Here is a 15594-nt window from a genome sequence, read left to right as displayed (position 1 = left end):
CTCTGGCAAATCTCCAAGACTGTGATACGCATTGAAAGGGGAGTTTTCTCACACACACGTGCATAGTTCACTTCTGCCACATTTTGTCCCTGCAAAGGAACTTGGTTCCTGTCCTCCCAGGCCAGAGTATAGTTCACTTTCCTCTTTCTCCATTTCCACCCCCGACCTCGATGTATGGTACAGGATGGGCCAGATTTCCCACACAGAGCAAGAGCGTGAAAGTGACAGAAATCTGAAGCCAGGATAAAAATGCCAGATCTGGTTTGGCAGTAAGACCATTTGGAGGATGAGGTCCTAGCCCCCCACCCCCCACCCCCATATTCCTACTTCTTAATATCTTCCAAGCTGGGTGCCTTGCTGTGCTCAAGGGGGGAAAGGTTCTGCGGGTTCTTGTTCCTAAAGACACCAGGACCCTACCATGCCCCAGATATTTTCCCCAGACTATGTCATTGTTTTGGCGTCTTTCACCTTGGGCGAGGTCAGATTTTGTTTTCCAGTGAGCTGGGATTTAGTGGAGCAGAAGGTGGGACTTGTCCAGTTTTCTCCTGTTGCTGCTGCTGTACCTGTAACCCCATTGGCACATTTGATGAGAAGCAACTGTCTAGTCCTTGATTGATTGATTGATTGATTGATTGATTGATTGCATTTATATCCCACCTTTTTTCCTCTTGCAAGGAACCCAAGGTGGCATACATAATCCTCCTCCTCTCCATTTTATCCTCACAACAACAACCCTGTGAGGTAGGTTGGGCCGAGAGTCTGTGACTGGCCCAAAGTCACCCAGTGAGCTTCCATAGCCGAGTGGGGACAGAACCCAGATCTCCCGGCTCCCAGTCCAGCACTCTCACCGCTACACCACACTGGCTCTTGCTGACTGTGTTGGGGGCAGGGGGGACAGTGAAGAAGCAGCAAATCCCCCCTCCCCCACTCCCCAAATTTTGCCCTAATGGCAGGGCTTGTGTATTTTGCAAATTTACCACACAAGTTCAGAAAAGCCACCGAATTTGGTATTGGGCACAGAATTCAGCATCCTGGCCACAACTGAAATTTACAGGAAGGACAGAGTGGAGAACTTCTCTTCTCCAAAGCTTCTGTCACTAGAGCTCCTCTCTGCTACCTCTGCTCTTCTTGGTCATCCAAAGCATGTGATGCTTCTCGCAAGGAAGTAGGAGGCCTCTAGAGAGGCGGTTAGCAATGCAGGGGGCGCCAACTCCAGCCCGTTTGCTCTGGACACCCTTAGTCTGGGCAGGTATCATTTGAGCAACTGAAAAGGAGCACTCATAAAAGCAAGTTCCCCTGTCCACTTACCATTGAGGAGGGCCAGGTCGACTGGGAACCTGCTCGAGGCCTGATACAAACAGGACCCTGCTCAACGTGCAGGAGCTCAAGCTCCCTCCACCACCTCCACAACCACTGTCTCCTCTTTCCTTCCTCACAGGAGCCTCCCAGCTTACCTAGGGTAGGCGTTGAGGGCATATGCCTATGTACACCAGTTGCTGGGAAACACAACTGAGAGGGTGCTATTGCTCTCGTGTCCTTTGTGGGCTTCCCACAGGCAGCTGGTTGGGCACTGTGTGAACAGAATGCTGGATGAGATGGGCCCTTGGCAGGGCTGCTCTTACCTTCTTATGTGGCTCCAGCTGCTTGATGGAGCTTTCTTTCCCACGGAGGAGTGCTCTGGGACTGCGTGCCCATTATCCCCAGTGGAAAAATGACACTATTCACACCTCCTCAGCAGGGAAGGATGCTCCACCAAGGAGCTGGAGCTGCCTTGTCCCCTTTTCCTGCACCAGCTCTGTCAGGATGGTCCACAAAGGAGAAAGCGGAGGTTGAGGATGCAGAGGCAGCAGGGAGCACTTGAGAGCCTGCCAGCATTTTGCGCATGCACATGCTCGCTTGGAGTGCACCCAGAACATGGATCCTGAGTGTACATGAAAACTTTAAGATGAATGAGTAGCTGCAAGGGCTGGCAGTTTTACTTATCAGGTTAATTATATTTTAACTGACCTATATTTGAAATTACTTTTGTGCTGCTATCTGGTATTATTGTGGTTCAGTTTTATCAACAACCTCAGATTCACAGACCATAACACCCTAATGGCAGAAAGCGAAGAGGATCTAAAGAGCCTCTTGTTGAGGGTGAAAGAGGAGAGTGCAAAAGCCGGTTTGAAACTCAACATTAAAAAAACTAAGATCATGGCATCTGGCCCCATCGCTTCCTGGCATATAGAAGGGGAAGAGATGGAAGCAGTGACAGATTTTATTTTCTTGGGCTCCAAGATCACCACAGACGGTGACTGTAGCCATGAAATTAAAAGACGCTTGCTCCTTGGGAGGAAAGCTATGGCAAACCTAGACAGCACAGTAAGAAGCAGAGACATCACCTTGCCAACAAAGGTCCATATAATCAAAGCTGTGGTTTTCCCAGTAGTAATGTATGGCTGTGAGAGCTGGACTATAAGGAAGGCCGAATGCCGAAGAATGGATGCTTTCGAACTGTGGTGCTGGAGAAGACTCGAGTCCCCTGGACTGCAAGGAGCTCAAATCAGTCAATCCTAAAGGAAATCAACCCTGAGTGCTCATTGGAAGGACAGATACTGAAGCTGAAGCTCAAATATTTTGGCCACCTAATGCGAAGAAAAAACTCCCTGGAAAAGACCCTGATGCTAGGAAAGATTGAAGGCAAAAGGAGAAGGGGGCGGCAGAGGATGAGATGGCTAGATAGCATCACTGATGCAAGGAATATGAACTTGAGCACACTCCAGGAGAGAGCGCAGGACAGGAAGGCCTGGCGTGCTATGGTCCATGGGGTCACGAAGAGTCGGACATGACTGAACGACTGAACAGCAACAACATGTTTTATTTTTATGTGAGCCACCTTGTTAGAACGTCCTAAAAGGCAACCTATAAGTTCTTATATACATTAAACACACACACACATGGAGGAATGCTCTATAAACACGTTGAACCTGTAAAGGGAGTGGCCTTAGTTGAATGTGGAGTGAGATCCATGATGCTTTCTCTCTTCTTCAGATGCAGTATGTATTCATCTACCAAGCTCTTCTGGAGCATTATTTGTATGGAGACACAGAACTGGAGGTGACCTCACTGGAGATCCACCTCCAGAAGATTTACAACAAAATCCCAGGGACCAGCAGCAATGGATTGGAGGAAGAGTTTAAGGTGGGTGGCAGCTATAGTAGCTTGGTGCTAGGAAAGAGTGTGGCTAGGAAGCATCCAGGCCAGTCCTGAGTACTTAACTCATCGTGGGAATTGAACAACTGATTTCTTTCTTTCCTCTGGGGTCATAGCATATTTACTGTATAGATTCTGGATCCACCTTCTCATTAACTCAGAGATGTAGATCAACGGACAATATTGTATGCAAGTTGCTCATAGCAGCTATAGTTTTTGAATTAAACTATAATTTGGGGGACTCTTTGGAGAACTAGGGCAGAGGTGATTAGGAGGCTACAAGGCTGGGATTTCCTATAATTAGAGGTATAAGATGGTTGAAATGAATCTGGTCTTGCTGTTGGGAGCAGCCAAGTATTTCAGGCAGAACAGGCAAAGTTCTGGGATCTCCCACCCAGCTATCTGCACTGCAAGCTAGACAGTACCTTCCACCCCACAAATCAGCCATCTAGAGCTCCCTTTTTTGTGAGCACTCTTCTTCAGCACAGCTGCTCTCTCTTTGTGGCAAACTGTGACATGGCTTGCTGAGGGCAGGAGTGAAAATGCCCTTCCTTGCAGAAGAGGTAGGACTGGATTGCTCTCTGTCTTCCCAATTCTGTGATCCTAGAAAGAAAGGCAGGCAGGCAGACAGTGGAAAGTGGAAAAGGAAGAAGGACATGTGTGCGTACATCTGTTTATCCATGATCCCTCCATCCCTTTTTGGAAGATGAATTCCACCCATCTCTTTCTGCAGAAATTAACCTCAATCAAAATTCAAAACGACAAGATGAGAACGGGCAACTTGCCAGCCAATATGAAGAAAAACAGGGTGCTGCAGATAATTCCATGTAAGTGTTCTACACAGCTGAGAGAAGGGAGGCAGGGAAAGAGTTTGTGTTGGGGTGGCGGCGGCAGCAGAGCCTTCAGAAGAAGTGGCTTTTGCATTGGGAGAGGGCTGGGGAAGAGAGAGAAAACAGCAGATTTTTCTGCTGTAGAGAAAAATCCAGGATTTAGTGCTGGCAATTGAATTATTTATTATTTATTTTTATTTATTGCATTTATACCCCGCCTTTTTTCCTCTTGCAAGGAACCCAAGGCGGCTTACATTATCCTCCTCCTCTCCATTTTATCCTCACAACAACAACCCTGTGAGGTGGGTTGGGCTGAGAGCGTGTGACTGGCCCAAAGTCACCCAGTGAGCTTCCATGGCCGAGTGGGGACTAGAACCCGGATCTCCCAAGTCCCAGTCCAACACTGCACCACTACACCACACTGGCTCTCATTAAATTAAATTAAATTAAATTAGAGGGAAGGGAGTGCATGTTACATGCATGAATCATGACCTGCAATTACATAGAAGTAAATTGGCTACTTACATCCTTTCAGCATTTGCTTATAAAATATTTATGCATTTCAACACTGGAATGTGAGGGACCATCTTTGCCATTCTGTATGTGCCTCTGGTTGGGTGAGTGTTGAAAAGCTACACCTCCCCTTTTGGATGTTGCTGTGGAAACGCATCTTTTTTGAGCACCAGCGTGTCAAACCCAATACTCCTGCCTAAATGCACATTGCCAGATATTGCTAAAATTGTTACCTTGTTCATCTGTAGATGAGTTCAACCGAGTGATCATTCCAGTGAAGAGGGGTGAAGAAAACACTGATTACGTGAATGCTTCATTTATTGACGTGAGTGACTCTTTGTCCTTCTGTGACCTTCTTTCCTTCTACCGATGTTCCCTAAATAACTCATTTCAAACTTGGTCCGGGAATGAAAGTTTAGGACTTGGATCCCTTTTGGGGGCGGGGGGGGGGGGGGGGATTTTCTCCTGTCACATGTTGGTAAACAGAAGCTGTTCTCTGTACGACTGTTGTCACCTGAGGTTGGTTCTCTCATTGCTTTTCCCCTACTCATGTGATGACTGTAAAAACATGGAGAGAAGCTGGGAGAAAGTGACCAAGAACACAGGCCCATGTAAGATTGGATTGGTTTGACCAATGCAAGCAGTTTAGGTCCTCCAGTCTGGTCCATCTGTTCTGTGTGTCAGAACAAGTTTACACATTTAGTACAATTCAGTAGTAAAGTTTTCCCTGGACTATGTCACTAAAGGCAGTAGGTGGGAACTGCAAGTCTGACTGTTTCTCCATGATGTGGAAACTTCATGTAAAAAACTAGTATGTCCAGCAGGAGGGTTCTGCTTAGAGTTTTCCCTGACATGCTATCTTCCTATGATCAAAGAGGATTTTTTGTGTGTAGTAGCGTTCCAACATGCAGCCCTTAACTTGCTGCCTGAGGTAATACAAAGTCCAGAGGCACAACATTACAATGATTCTGCTGAATGTGTAACTCAGGGATGGGCAACTTTGGGAGCTTCCAGGGCCAGTTTCAAACCCGCGGGGATCGATCCATTGCCGTGTGCCACCAAATTTCATTGGCAGCGGCAGCAGAACAGTTGGCCTTTTGCTGCTGAATTTCAGCAGCAAATCATAACAGCAGCCTTAAAAGACCAAATCTAGCTTTAAAACAAGGCAGGCACTTTGTTTTAAAGCTGAATTTGGCTTTTTAGGCCATTGCTGCAGTTTGACGCTAAAATTCAGCAGCAAACCACCAGTTGTTCTACCACTGCGGCAACAAATTTGGGGGCGGTGGGGACCGCACTTAAGGCCAGAGGCACCACAGGTTGCCCAGTGCTGGTATAAACCAATATTGTAAAGATTTGACTTTTATCCATTCTCTACCATTTTCCCTACACACAGGGTGCTGTGGACAACTACGTATTCTTGGTAAAAACCTTGCAGACATTTTCCATGGGTGGCTTAATGGTACAATCCATGCATGCCTTTGCTCATTCCCTTTCACATCAGTGGGCTTTGTGCAGATGATGTTGCCAGTGCCAATGATGTGGAAGGAGATGCTGCTTGTGGGTGCCTGGCTTTCCACTGAAAGTTCAAGGGAATGAGGTTTCTTAGCTCGATGGTCTTGAAAATGTAGTCAGTCTTGTTAGCCCCACCTCATGCCACTTGGTGAGCAAGACAGCGACGGTTAAAAGAGTTTCTCTGCTAGACCTTTTAAACTGTGCCATTGAGCAGTAAGTCATGAGTTGTTCTTTATTAAGTGGGACTCCTTGTTGTTACCAGGTCCCCTGATCCTACATCTTTAAGAACAAAGCATTCTGACAGACAGTGCCAACTAAGCATAGTTAGAACCCATCTTGCCCCCAAACCATTCTTTCTCTGTTGTTTCCTGCTCTGGTTAACTCTGGTTAATTTCAACCCATCCAATTTTGAGGCAGAATTCTTTCTGCCTTGCTAGTGCGAGTACCCCATTTCAGTCAAGATCCCCACCTCACTCTGACACTCCAGATTACTTAATGTGGGGGACTTATCCTTTAATATAACTCAGTTTCCTGCAAATGAATAGTTAGACTGGAGAAGGCAAACTGGTACCCTTCAGATGTTTTGGACTGCAGTTCCAGTAATCCTTGACCATTGGGCATGCTGGCTGGGGCTCATGGGAGTTATAGTCTAACACATCTAGACAGCACCGGGTTGGCTACCTCTGCTCTAATCCATGATGGTGACTATGTGAAAGCAGGGGTGCTGGTTATCCTAGATGGATGTAAACTAGAGTAAATATGTGATCTTCGGTTTGTGGTGTCAAACTGTGTTCATGTTGTTGAATACAGCATCAGACCTCTCCCCGTTTGGCCCCCTTCCCTCCGCATTTGGTCGTCAAGAATCTAGGAAAAAAGCCCTTTGGCTGGCAGGCTTTTCACCTAAGAATTCAATTTCCTCTCTTTGCTGATTACATTCCAAATAACTAAACTCCTTTGGCTCTGTGTCCTCTTTTTATATGGAGGGAGGAAGGAAGGAAGGATCTTCTATTCTCAAAACTGAAAACTCTCCTTGATAGCAGAATAGCTGTTGGATGTCACTTAAGCCAAGCAATAGCAGCTCTGGCTGTTTGGTACTTCCGCACTTGCTGCTATGTCCCATGTCCAAGTAACCATGTCTTGAAATTCCAGGGCTATCGCCAGAAGGATTCTTACATAGCCAGCCAAGGCCCTGTCCAGCATACGATAGAGGACTTCTGGCGGATGATCTGGGAGTGGAAATCCTGCTCCATTGTTATGTTGACAGAGCTGGAAGAGAGGGGTCAGGTGAGAAACTGGGGAGTGGGGAAGAATAGTCAGCCCAGCAAATGGCCTTGAAGGTACATGGTGCACTTCTGATGCTGAAGTTTGATGGGGCTGGCCCCATAACCTGCCTGGATGGGAACCATTTGTAAGTTGCTTTAAGCTTGTCAGAGGAAGAGTAGGGCATATATGTAGGACTAAGTTATGTTAGTAAGTGTTGAACACATGGCCTTGAGTGTGAATGAACCCCATAGGAGTTCTGAGCCTGAACTCTGACAATGCATTGTTGCTCAGTGCTGGAGCTGCTGCATCCTTTTAACAGGTAGGAGGCTGACCTGGTCAGGAGGTACAGGGAGAAAACACAGAGTACTCTGCCCTCTTTGGAGGGCCAAGAGCTCAGTGGTAGATCACATACTTTGTACTGACTTCAGTCCCCAGCATCTTTTATTAAAAAGATCCCAGGTAGCAGATCTGGGAAAGAACCTCAGCCTGAGAACTTGGAGAGCCGCTACTAGGGTAGCTGGTCGGCCACTGTGTGAACAGAATGCTGGATTAGATGTACCCTTGGTCTGATCCAGCAGGGCTCTTCTTATGTAGGATAGAAAATGCAGGGATAGATAGATCAGGGGTCCAACAGAAAGCATAGGACAGCTTCATTAGTTCATCATGTCTTTTCAGCCAGCAGGAGGATAAATGAGGTAAGCACTGCATATAGCTAGTAGACCTCTACAGGCCTAGTTCCTGCTCCCAAGCCTTTGTTTTCCAAATTCTCAGCCTTTGTTATACCTTCCGCATTCTCACATTATAAAGAGCCATTCACGTTCTCAGAACTGTCACATGCAGCAATAGGGAAAGCTAGAATCTTTTGCCTTAATTGTCAACACTCTGGTTGGCTTGGCTTAGCCTAATAATAGGGTCATATTAACAATAAGCAAGCCCCATCTCCTTACTGTGAGCCAAACACTAGACAAATGGCATCCCAAGGGTTTCACAAATGTGGTCATCAGGTTACTGTTGACAACCAGGAATCTCACCCACAAATGTATTCACCAGGAAAAGAGTGCTGTAAGACTGCCCACCCCACCCCGAGTTCTGCATGCATTGCAGACAAGAATTAAGCAGAGGACTCCGGAAAGGGAAGGGGTCAAGGGCAGTTGGTTACCCAGGCTAGCTGGAATTTGTAAATCCCCCAACTGTCAAAGAATTGCCAAGTAAACCTAAATTCTGACTTCAGAATAAAAGATCAGAGGGTTGCTATCTTTAACCAATTACATAAGTTATTCTGCTCACAATATCTGGGTTTCCGTTTTCTGGCAAAGAAGTTGTGCAAGATTTAAACTGGTCTGCGCTTGTCTCCCATTCGCATTTTGAGCCCTCTTTTTGGACTAGTAATATTTCCCCTCCTGAAAGAATTGGGGCCCACAAAAAGGTGGTCAGGAAGATCTCATACTTGGTCTTCTAGAGCAAGACTAGAACAAGACATGGGCAACCCATGGCCCTGGGCAGCGTTCTGTATGACCTGCCACAAGTGCCCAGGCTGCCTCCTCCACAGGCAAATTCACCACGCTGCTGCTGCTATTGTGGTGGGGAAGAGGGAGCGTGACGAGAGTCCTCTCAACATACCACCTCCCCTGCACAAGCACTCTGCTGTTTGGGCTCTTGAAGGTGTGCGGTCATCCCTACATACAATCTTCCGCATTTAAATTGCTTGACCCCCTTGCCCAGCTGATTGGTGCAAGGGGAGGGAGCATGAAGTGATATCAGCATGCAGGGAGGGGAGGTTTCAACCTCTCCATCTCTTCGTACTTAGATGGAGTACGGGGAGGGAGTGTGTGTGCCTGCCCCCAACCCACGGCCCATCGCTGCCTGTGACTCCAGGGCAAAAGGGTTGCCCACCCCTGTTCTAGAGGAGCTTTGTGTTGTCCTTCTCATCCCTACTGTCACACCTGTTTTCTGACTCCTCAGGAGAAATGTGCCCAGTATTGGCCTTCGGATGGGTCTGTATCCCATGGCGATATCACTGTGGAGCTGAAGAAAGAGGAGGAGTGTGAGAGCTACACTGTGCGGGACTTGCTGGTGACGAACACCAGGGTAGGTGTCAGGAGACCCACTGAGGTGTGCTGAGGCTAAGTAAGCATGACTGTGGGCTGTGGCCCTTTGCTCTACAGGATGTGTGGTTTCTGCTCTTTCCAGAATCATGCTCCTTTGCTGCTAGTGCTGCTGCCACCCCCTCTGTTTGGTTACTTGTTCCCAGCTGCCCCAAATTGCATTAGTTCTGTCCTTCTGGGAGCCAACTGGAATATTCCATCTACTTGCTTCCCAGAATTCAAGAGGAAATGAGTAATGTTTCTTACCCATCTTATTCCAAAGATGCATCTGAATATGCTAATGGAAACCACCTTGTATCAGTCTCCATCTGCCGCAACGGTGCTGGATGGTCTTCTGTCCTGCTCTCTCCTGCCTCCTTGACAGAACTTTCCGTGGTGGCTTCCCTCTAACTCCTTCCCCAATGCACCTCTGTATGTTAGCCATGTCCCCCAACAGCATTCTTTACCAGGAGACAACCCTATGCAGTACAGCATGGTTAGGAAACTGATAACCTATTGGCCCACTTCTCCATTTCCTTGGGTTCTAGAGCAGCATCTCCTTGGATTCAGATTGAGGCTTTTCTGAACATTTCTCAATTTTGCCCGACCAGGAAAACAAAAGCCGGCAGATACGACAGTTCCACTTCCATGGCTGGCCAGAGGTTGGCATCCCCACCGATGGGAAAGGAATGATCAACATCATCGCAGCTGTACAGAAGCAGCAGCAGCAGTCTGGAAACCACCCCATCACTGTACACTGCAGGTAATCAAACAGGCTATACATAAAACCCAGCCTAAATTATTGGCTTGTGCAATCCAGATTTCCAGACAGAAGGAATTGGCAAGATTCACTATACAGAGGCACTTGACTGGCAAGGAGTATGTTGCGTGAAGATACCCCACCAGCCGATGCGTGAAGTCCCCTAAGGTTACTGGGGTTTTGGTGCAGATCTTAGTTAAACAGAAACTCTAGTTAGCATTAATGGCTGTTATTGATTCATTTAATCTGGTTTAGAGCATTTGAATATCGCCCAAGAACTAACATTCTCTTAAATGTTAGTTATTGAAAATAACTATGAAAATTTAAATGAAAATGTAAACAATCGAAAACTACAACTATAGAACAGAACTCAAATAAATAAAATCAAAAGTGAAAGAAAAGTCTTGACCTGGTGCCAAGAAGTCAGGTAGGTGCCAGGTGAAACTCTCTAGGGAGGGCATCCCTCATCCAGGTCACAACCACTGAAAAGGCCTTTTCTCTTATAAGCCAGCCATTGTACCTGATTTGTCAGGGGCACCTGGAGAAGGGCCTCTGAAGGTGTTCTTAGGGTCTGGGTAATTATATATGGGAGAATAATAGGTCTATAAAGGGGAATTTGCACCCAGGCTGTGGATAGGGAGCATGTATTTCTGCAGTTATCTCCTGATCTCTTAACTATTTAAGAGGGAGGCAGCATTACATCCGCACCAGACATCTGTGACTCCTGATAGGCAGTTACCAATGTCCTTTTGTACAGTTTTTTCGTAAGGTTTGGAGACATGGTGACTTCAGTAATGACTATGACCTAGCCTTTCGTCCTTGAACGGAATGGCATTTCCACTGGCCCGTCTTTGCGACACACTGCACAAAAAAGCCTTACATCCCTGCTTCAGCCACTATATGGGATGACTTGACTTTTCCGTCTCTCAGTGGGATCACTCAAGCAGCAAGGAGGCCTTTGTTGGCCACTCACTTTCTTTGTCTGTTTCCCCCCAGTGCTGGAGCTGGACGAACAGGGACCTTCTGTGCGTTGGGCACTGTCTTGGAAAGGGTCAAGGCCGAAGGGATTCTGGATGTCTTTCAGACGGTGAAGAGCTTGAGGTTACAGAGGCCGCACATGGTCCAAACACTGGTAGGCGTTACTGCTATGTGGGGACGTGAGCAGGTTGAGTTTTGTAGTGCTGCACAAGTATTCTCAGCTGCAGGTGCCAGCTGATCCTCACCTCCCTCCTGCATAGCCCCATGTCTCATCCCTCCAATTGCCTCACAGCTCCTTCCTGCAGCTAGATAGGAGGTAGGGTGGAAGGAGTTTGCATCCTGCCAGGACCCTGCAAAGAGAAGCTGCGCTCCTGATCAGCACATCCCAAACCAGCAGCAGCTCCAGTATGCAGGGCTGGGTAGTCTTCACAGTATTGCTACACTGACCTAGTTCAGACATTCATTCAGCTTGCTCTTTTCCCTCCATGCGAACCTTACGCAGCAATACGATTGTCTGCAGAAATTCCTGTGCAAATCAGGCTGTTGACACAAACATATGAAGGTTCCTCATGCTGAGTCAAACCATTGGCCCATCTATCCCTAAGCTAACTAGGCTGGCAGTAGCTTGCCTAGGTCTCTGCCTGAGCTCTTTCCCAGCGTTGCCATCTGAGAGATCCTTTTACCTGCAGATGCTAGATATTTAGCCTGGGACATTCTCCACATAACACACACACACACACACAGCATGTTCTCCACTACTGAGCTATGGTTCCTGCTCTGGTAGTCAGCTGTTTCTAGTTGTAGAAATGGTAGGAGCCAAAACACCATCCAGGTCAAATCCTCCAGCTCCGAAAGCCAGGACTGCCCACCCACCTGCACATCCACAGATGAATACATGCCAGCGGCTTTCGAATTGTGATCTAGGGAACCCCTGTGTCCCTGGGGTGCTTATCAGCATTCTTCAGTGAGACAATCAGTAATAGTGTATGAGCTTTCCTGAAAAGCACCTTGCCCTTCTGTACTGATCTCTTCTCTCTTACCCCCACCCCACAATACAAAGCCACAGGGGACTGTTGTATAGGTTTAAAAGTTCACTCTCAGGTTGTGTGCACCTCACTGATGCCAAACAAGTCTGGTCCTAGAGTAATTCCCAGTGTCCTCTACAGTTCACCGGAGATCCTCAACAGACAAGTCTCTGTGGCTAGGATTCCTTGAAGCTACAGAGGTTTTTTTTAAACTGCTGGCCTGTACAGTCATAGTGTGCAAAGGGAAGAGGGCTGTTGCCCAAAAGGCAGGTGCTTGCAGAGCAAACCACCCCATGTAATCCAGGCAAGCAACAAAAGGAAAGCAAAATAGATCTTTTCCTTGGTCAAAGAAAGTGTGTATAACACTAAAAGCACATATTTTTTAAAGGCCTGGGAAGATTTTAAAAAGGTATTTTGCTGGTGATTAAATGATCATAAAGAAGGCGCCAGGCAATCCTCGCGGGGGCATGCCACAACCAAGAAGCATCAGAACATAAGAGCCCAACTGGGTCAGACCAAAGGCCTATCTAGTCCCGCATTCTTTTCACACGCTGGCCAATGCAGTGCCCATGGGAAGCCCAGAAGCAGGACGTGAGCATAGTAGCACCCTCCTCCTCGTGGTGTCTTCCTGGTAGCCACCCATGTCACTTCACTCTCATATATACCAGCTTGAATCTTGAGGCCCTCTACAGAGGCCCTCTCTTTAGAGGATCTCAAGTTCTGAGCAGGTATACATGGGAGAAGGTGATCTTTCAGGGATCCTGGTCCCAAGCTGTTATGGGCATTAAAGGTTAAGACCAGCACACTGAATTTGGACTAGAATAGACTGGGAGCCAGTGCAGATCACCCTGTGGTCAAATCACCCTGTCCCAGTTAGCAATCTTGCAGCTGTACTTTGGACCAACAGCAGTGTTGGACCACTTTAGAAAGCAGCCCCACATACAGCACAATAATCTAAAAGGTGACAGGTTCAATTCCTGGCATCTCCTGGTAGGAAAGACCCCTGTTTGAATTCCCCCAGAGTCACTGCCAATCTGTGTACTGTATGTACACATATTACATATTATAATATGTTATATTATAATATAACATATTATAAATAATAAATAAATTATTTATTTATTTATTTATTTCATTTCTATACCGCCCAATAGCCGAAGCTCTCTGGGCGGTTCACAAAAATTAAAACCAAACAACACACAATAAAACAATTTAAAATATATAGAACATTAAAACCACAATATAACAATACAACCACAATAAAACCTAGCAGCAGTGCAAGAGTTTAAAATACAGATTTAAAACAGCAAAGATAAAAAACACAGTACTGTAGACAGTACTGTGTTAGATAGACCAGCGTTCTGACTATATAAATCATGGTCCTGTGTTGGGATGCCTAGTTTGTTCATCCTGAATTTTAACAGGCATGTGGTTACATTGCAACTCTCATGTGTCTTATGGAATGACTGTTCATTCTGTCACTAATTCTATATTTCCTCTTTTGTCTAACCCCTAGGAACAGTACGAATTCTGCTACAAGGTGGTTCAGGAATATATTGACGCCTTTTCAGACTACGCCAACTTCAAGTGAAAATGAAAATCACACAACAGAAGAGTTGCCTTCTTTAATACTTTGTAATATTCTGTTTGTTAATATCCCCTGCCCCCCAAATGTGTATATATCTTAACTGTTCTAGAGGGTTGGTACCATAAGATTCCTATTAGCTGGAGATTTTATATGTAGCAAAAGTGTTAGAAAGAGATTGTAGGCACTTTTTTTCCAATGTTTTATTGGGGAATTAAATAGCGTGATATTTGGATTATATTGTCAAATCTCTCTCCTGGAGAGTTGATGCAGGCTGTTTTTTGTTTTGTAATTTTTTTTTCTTGAGGGAGTAAAGCCTTTTTAAAAACCAAATGAGATTCTTCATATCAGCTGTTTCTTTTAAAAGACAAATTGTGGCTCATAAATACCATTTTTAACTGAATTTTTTTTTTTAACCCCTTGGAAGTGGTTTCATATTTTTCAGTTAAAAAAAGAAAAAGTATTTATCAGAGGTTTTAAATAAGAGGTACAAAGCTGTATCTCTCTTGCACCTCTTTGAATAGTTCTGCACACAGGGAGTTCTTCTACATTTGAAAAGAATGGGGCACCCCCTGCACATTGGAGCCCCCTGGATGTTTGGGGGTAGTGTTTAAGCAACTGGCTCCTTTAGATGGAGGATCCCAATGTTTGAAATTTCAGTTGGGGAAGAGACATTACTCAGTTTTTGTTAAGCCACAAAGATCGTTTGGAGTGTGTTAAGAATGGCAACAGCCCATTGATGCTTCATTTGCTCTCACTTTTGACCAGCAACTTTTCTAACTGCACCATCAGATGCCTAAATAAGTCCAGCTAAGCTGCTTCCTTCTTTGCTGTTCCATTTTGCACTGTTACCTCTGCCTATAACTGAGTTGCATATGTTTCAGCTTCCTTTGCTTTGCCTGTCTCTGCTTCTTTGGACTTCGAACTGTCACATAGAGTGGAACTACTTGTTAAGTTCAACGCAGAGCTACCACGAAGAACGGCAGCACACCCTCCTTCATACTTCCTGTAATTTTTTAGACAGACGTACTCGTGGTTTGCAGCGCCATCCCATCGTGCACTTTCTGCCTGTTCTGCATCACTGGCTGGTAGAGCACAGAACTGCCACAAGTCAGGATGCCTAAACATGGTGGGGAGACTTTGACTGGACTGCCATCATTCAGCAGCACATCTGCTCCTGCTTTTATACAAAGAGCTTGATTTCCAGAGATCTAGTGGGGCTGCTTGGCGAGAATGTGTCTGTCTTTTTTTTTCTTAAACTCTGCACAGCTTGACAGACCTCATGTCTTTCTCCTTCCATCGTTCCCTGTCTGGCAGCTCTGATCAACAGCTTGCCCTTCCTCTCACTTATACTCATGTAAATCACGCCTTGAAACCCCCATTTTCCCTCTGCAGGTGTGGGATAGAGGCCGAGTCTACCAGGAGCCTCCTGCACAAGCTCCATTAACACAAAGTGGACATTGTACAGGATCCTACTATTCATTTCATTGGAACTTGTACAGCAGAAAGTCCTGCAGGACTAGGCCCAGATTTCTCCATCTTTGAAGAAATGGGGGTGAGGGAATGCTGGAGACTCTGAAAACTAATCTGTTGTATTTCAAGCTTATATCATTTCCATGTCCCTCTTCTTTTTGATTTGTCATCTTCTCTCCCACCCACCCCCATTTTTATGAGAGTACCTTCCTATCTTTAAAGGGGCATGTTTGGTTTTGTCTCATCTCCTTTTTCAATTAGTTTGCCGGGAACACTCTGTGGGAAGAGCATGAGCTACGCCTCCCATCTTCAACAGGATGGGATGGGGAAATGATCAATAACATCCTTGGCTGGGGAAAGGGTGGTAGAGATGGGG

The 15594-nt window shown here is 46.1% G+C and overlaps 1 protein-coding gene across 8 annotated transcripts in view; it reads left to right on the top strand.

Annotated features, from left to right (window-relative positions):
* PTPRA (protein tyrosine phosphatase receptor type A) overlaps positions 1 to 15216 on the top strand; it is a 190637-nt gene extending 175421 nt beyond the window's left edge. For 5 of the 8 annotated variants that reach the window (XM_084855348.1, XM_084855346.1, XM_084855349.1 and 2 more), the window contains 8 exons: positions 3034 to 3183; positions 3929 to 4022; positions 4787 to 4863; positions 7200 to 7334; positions 9276 to 9401; positions 10009 to 10160; positions 11154 to 11289; positions 13677 to 14186. In XM_084855348.1, the coding sequence (XP_084711474.1) occupies positions 3034 to 3183; positions 3929 to 4022; positions 4787 to 4863; positions 7200 to 7334; positions 9276 to 9401; positions 10009 to 10160; positions 11154 to 11289; positions 13677 to 13751 (945 nt within the window). In that variant the 3' untranslated portion in view covers positions 13752 to 14186. Of the gene's footprint in view, positions 1 to 3033; positions 3184 to 3928; positions 4023 to 4786; positions 4864 to 7199; positions 7335 to 9275; positions 9402 to 10008; positions 10161 to 11153; positions 11290 to 13676; positions 14187 to 15140 lie in introns of those variants that run through there. The other 3 variants (XM_084855350.1, XM_084855347.1, XM_084855344.1) reach the window with 2 other exon arrangements.
* The last annotated feature ends 378 nt before the right edge of the window (positions 15217 to 15594 follow it).

Source organism: Heloderma suspectum, chromosome 5 (assembly GCF_057233095.1).
Source record: "Heloderma suspectum isolate Gila_16-S chromosome 5, 16-S_ref, whole genome shotgun sequence".
NCBI classification, from domain to species: Eukaryota; Metazoa; Chordata; class Lepidosauria; order Squamata; family Helodermatidae; genus Heloderma; species Heloderma suspectum.
The sequence above is the reverse complement of the archived record's forward strand: the minus strand, read 5'-3'. Positions and strand labels throughout refer to the sequence as shown.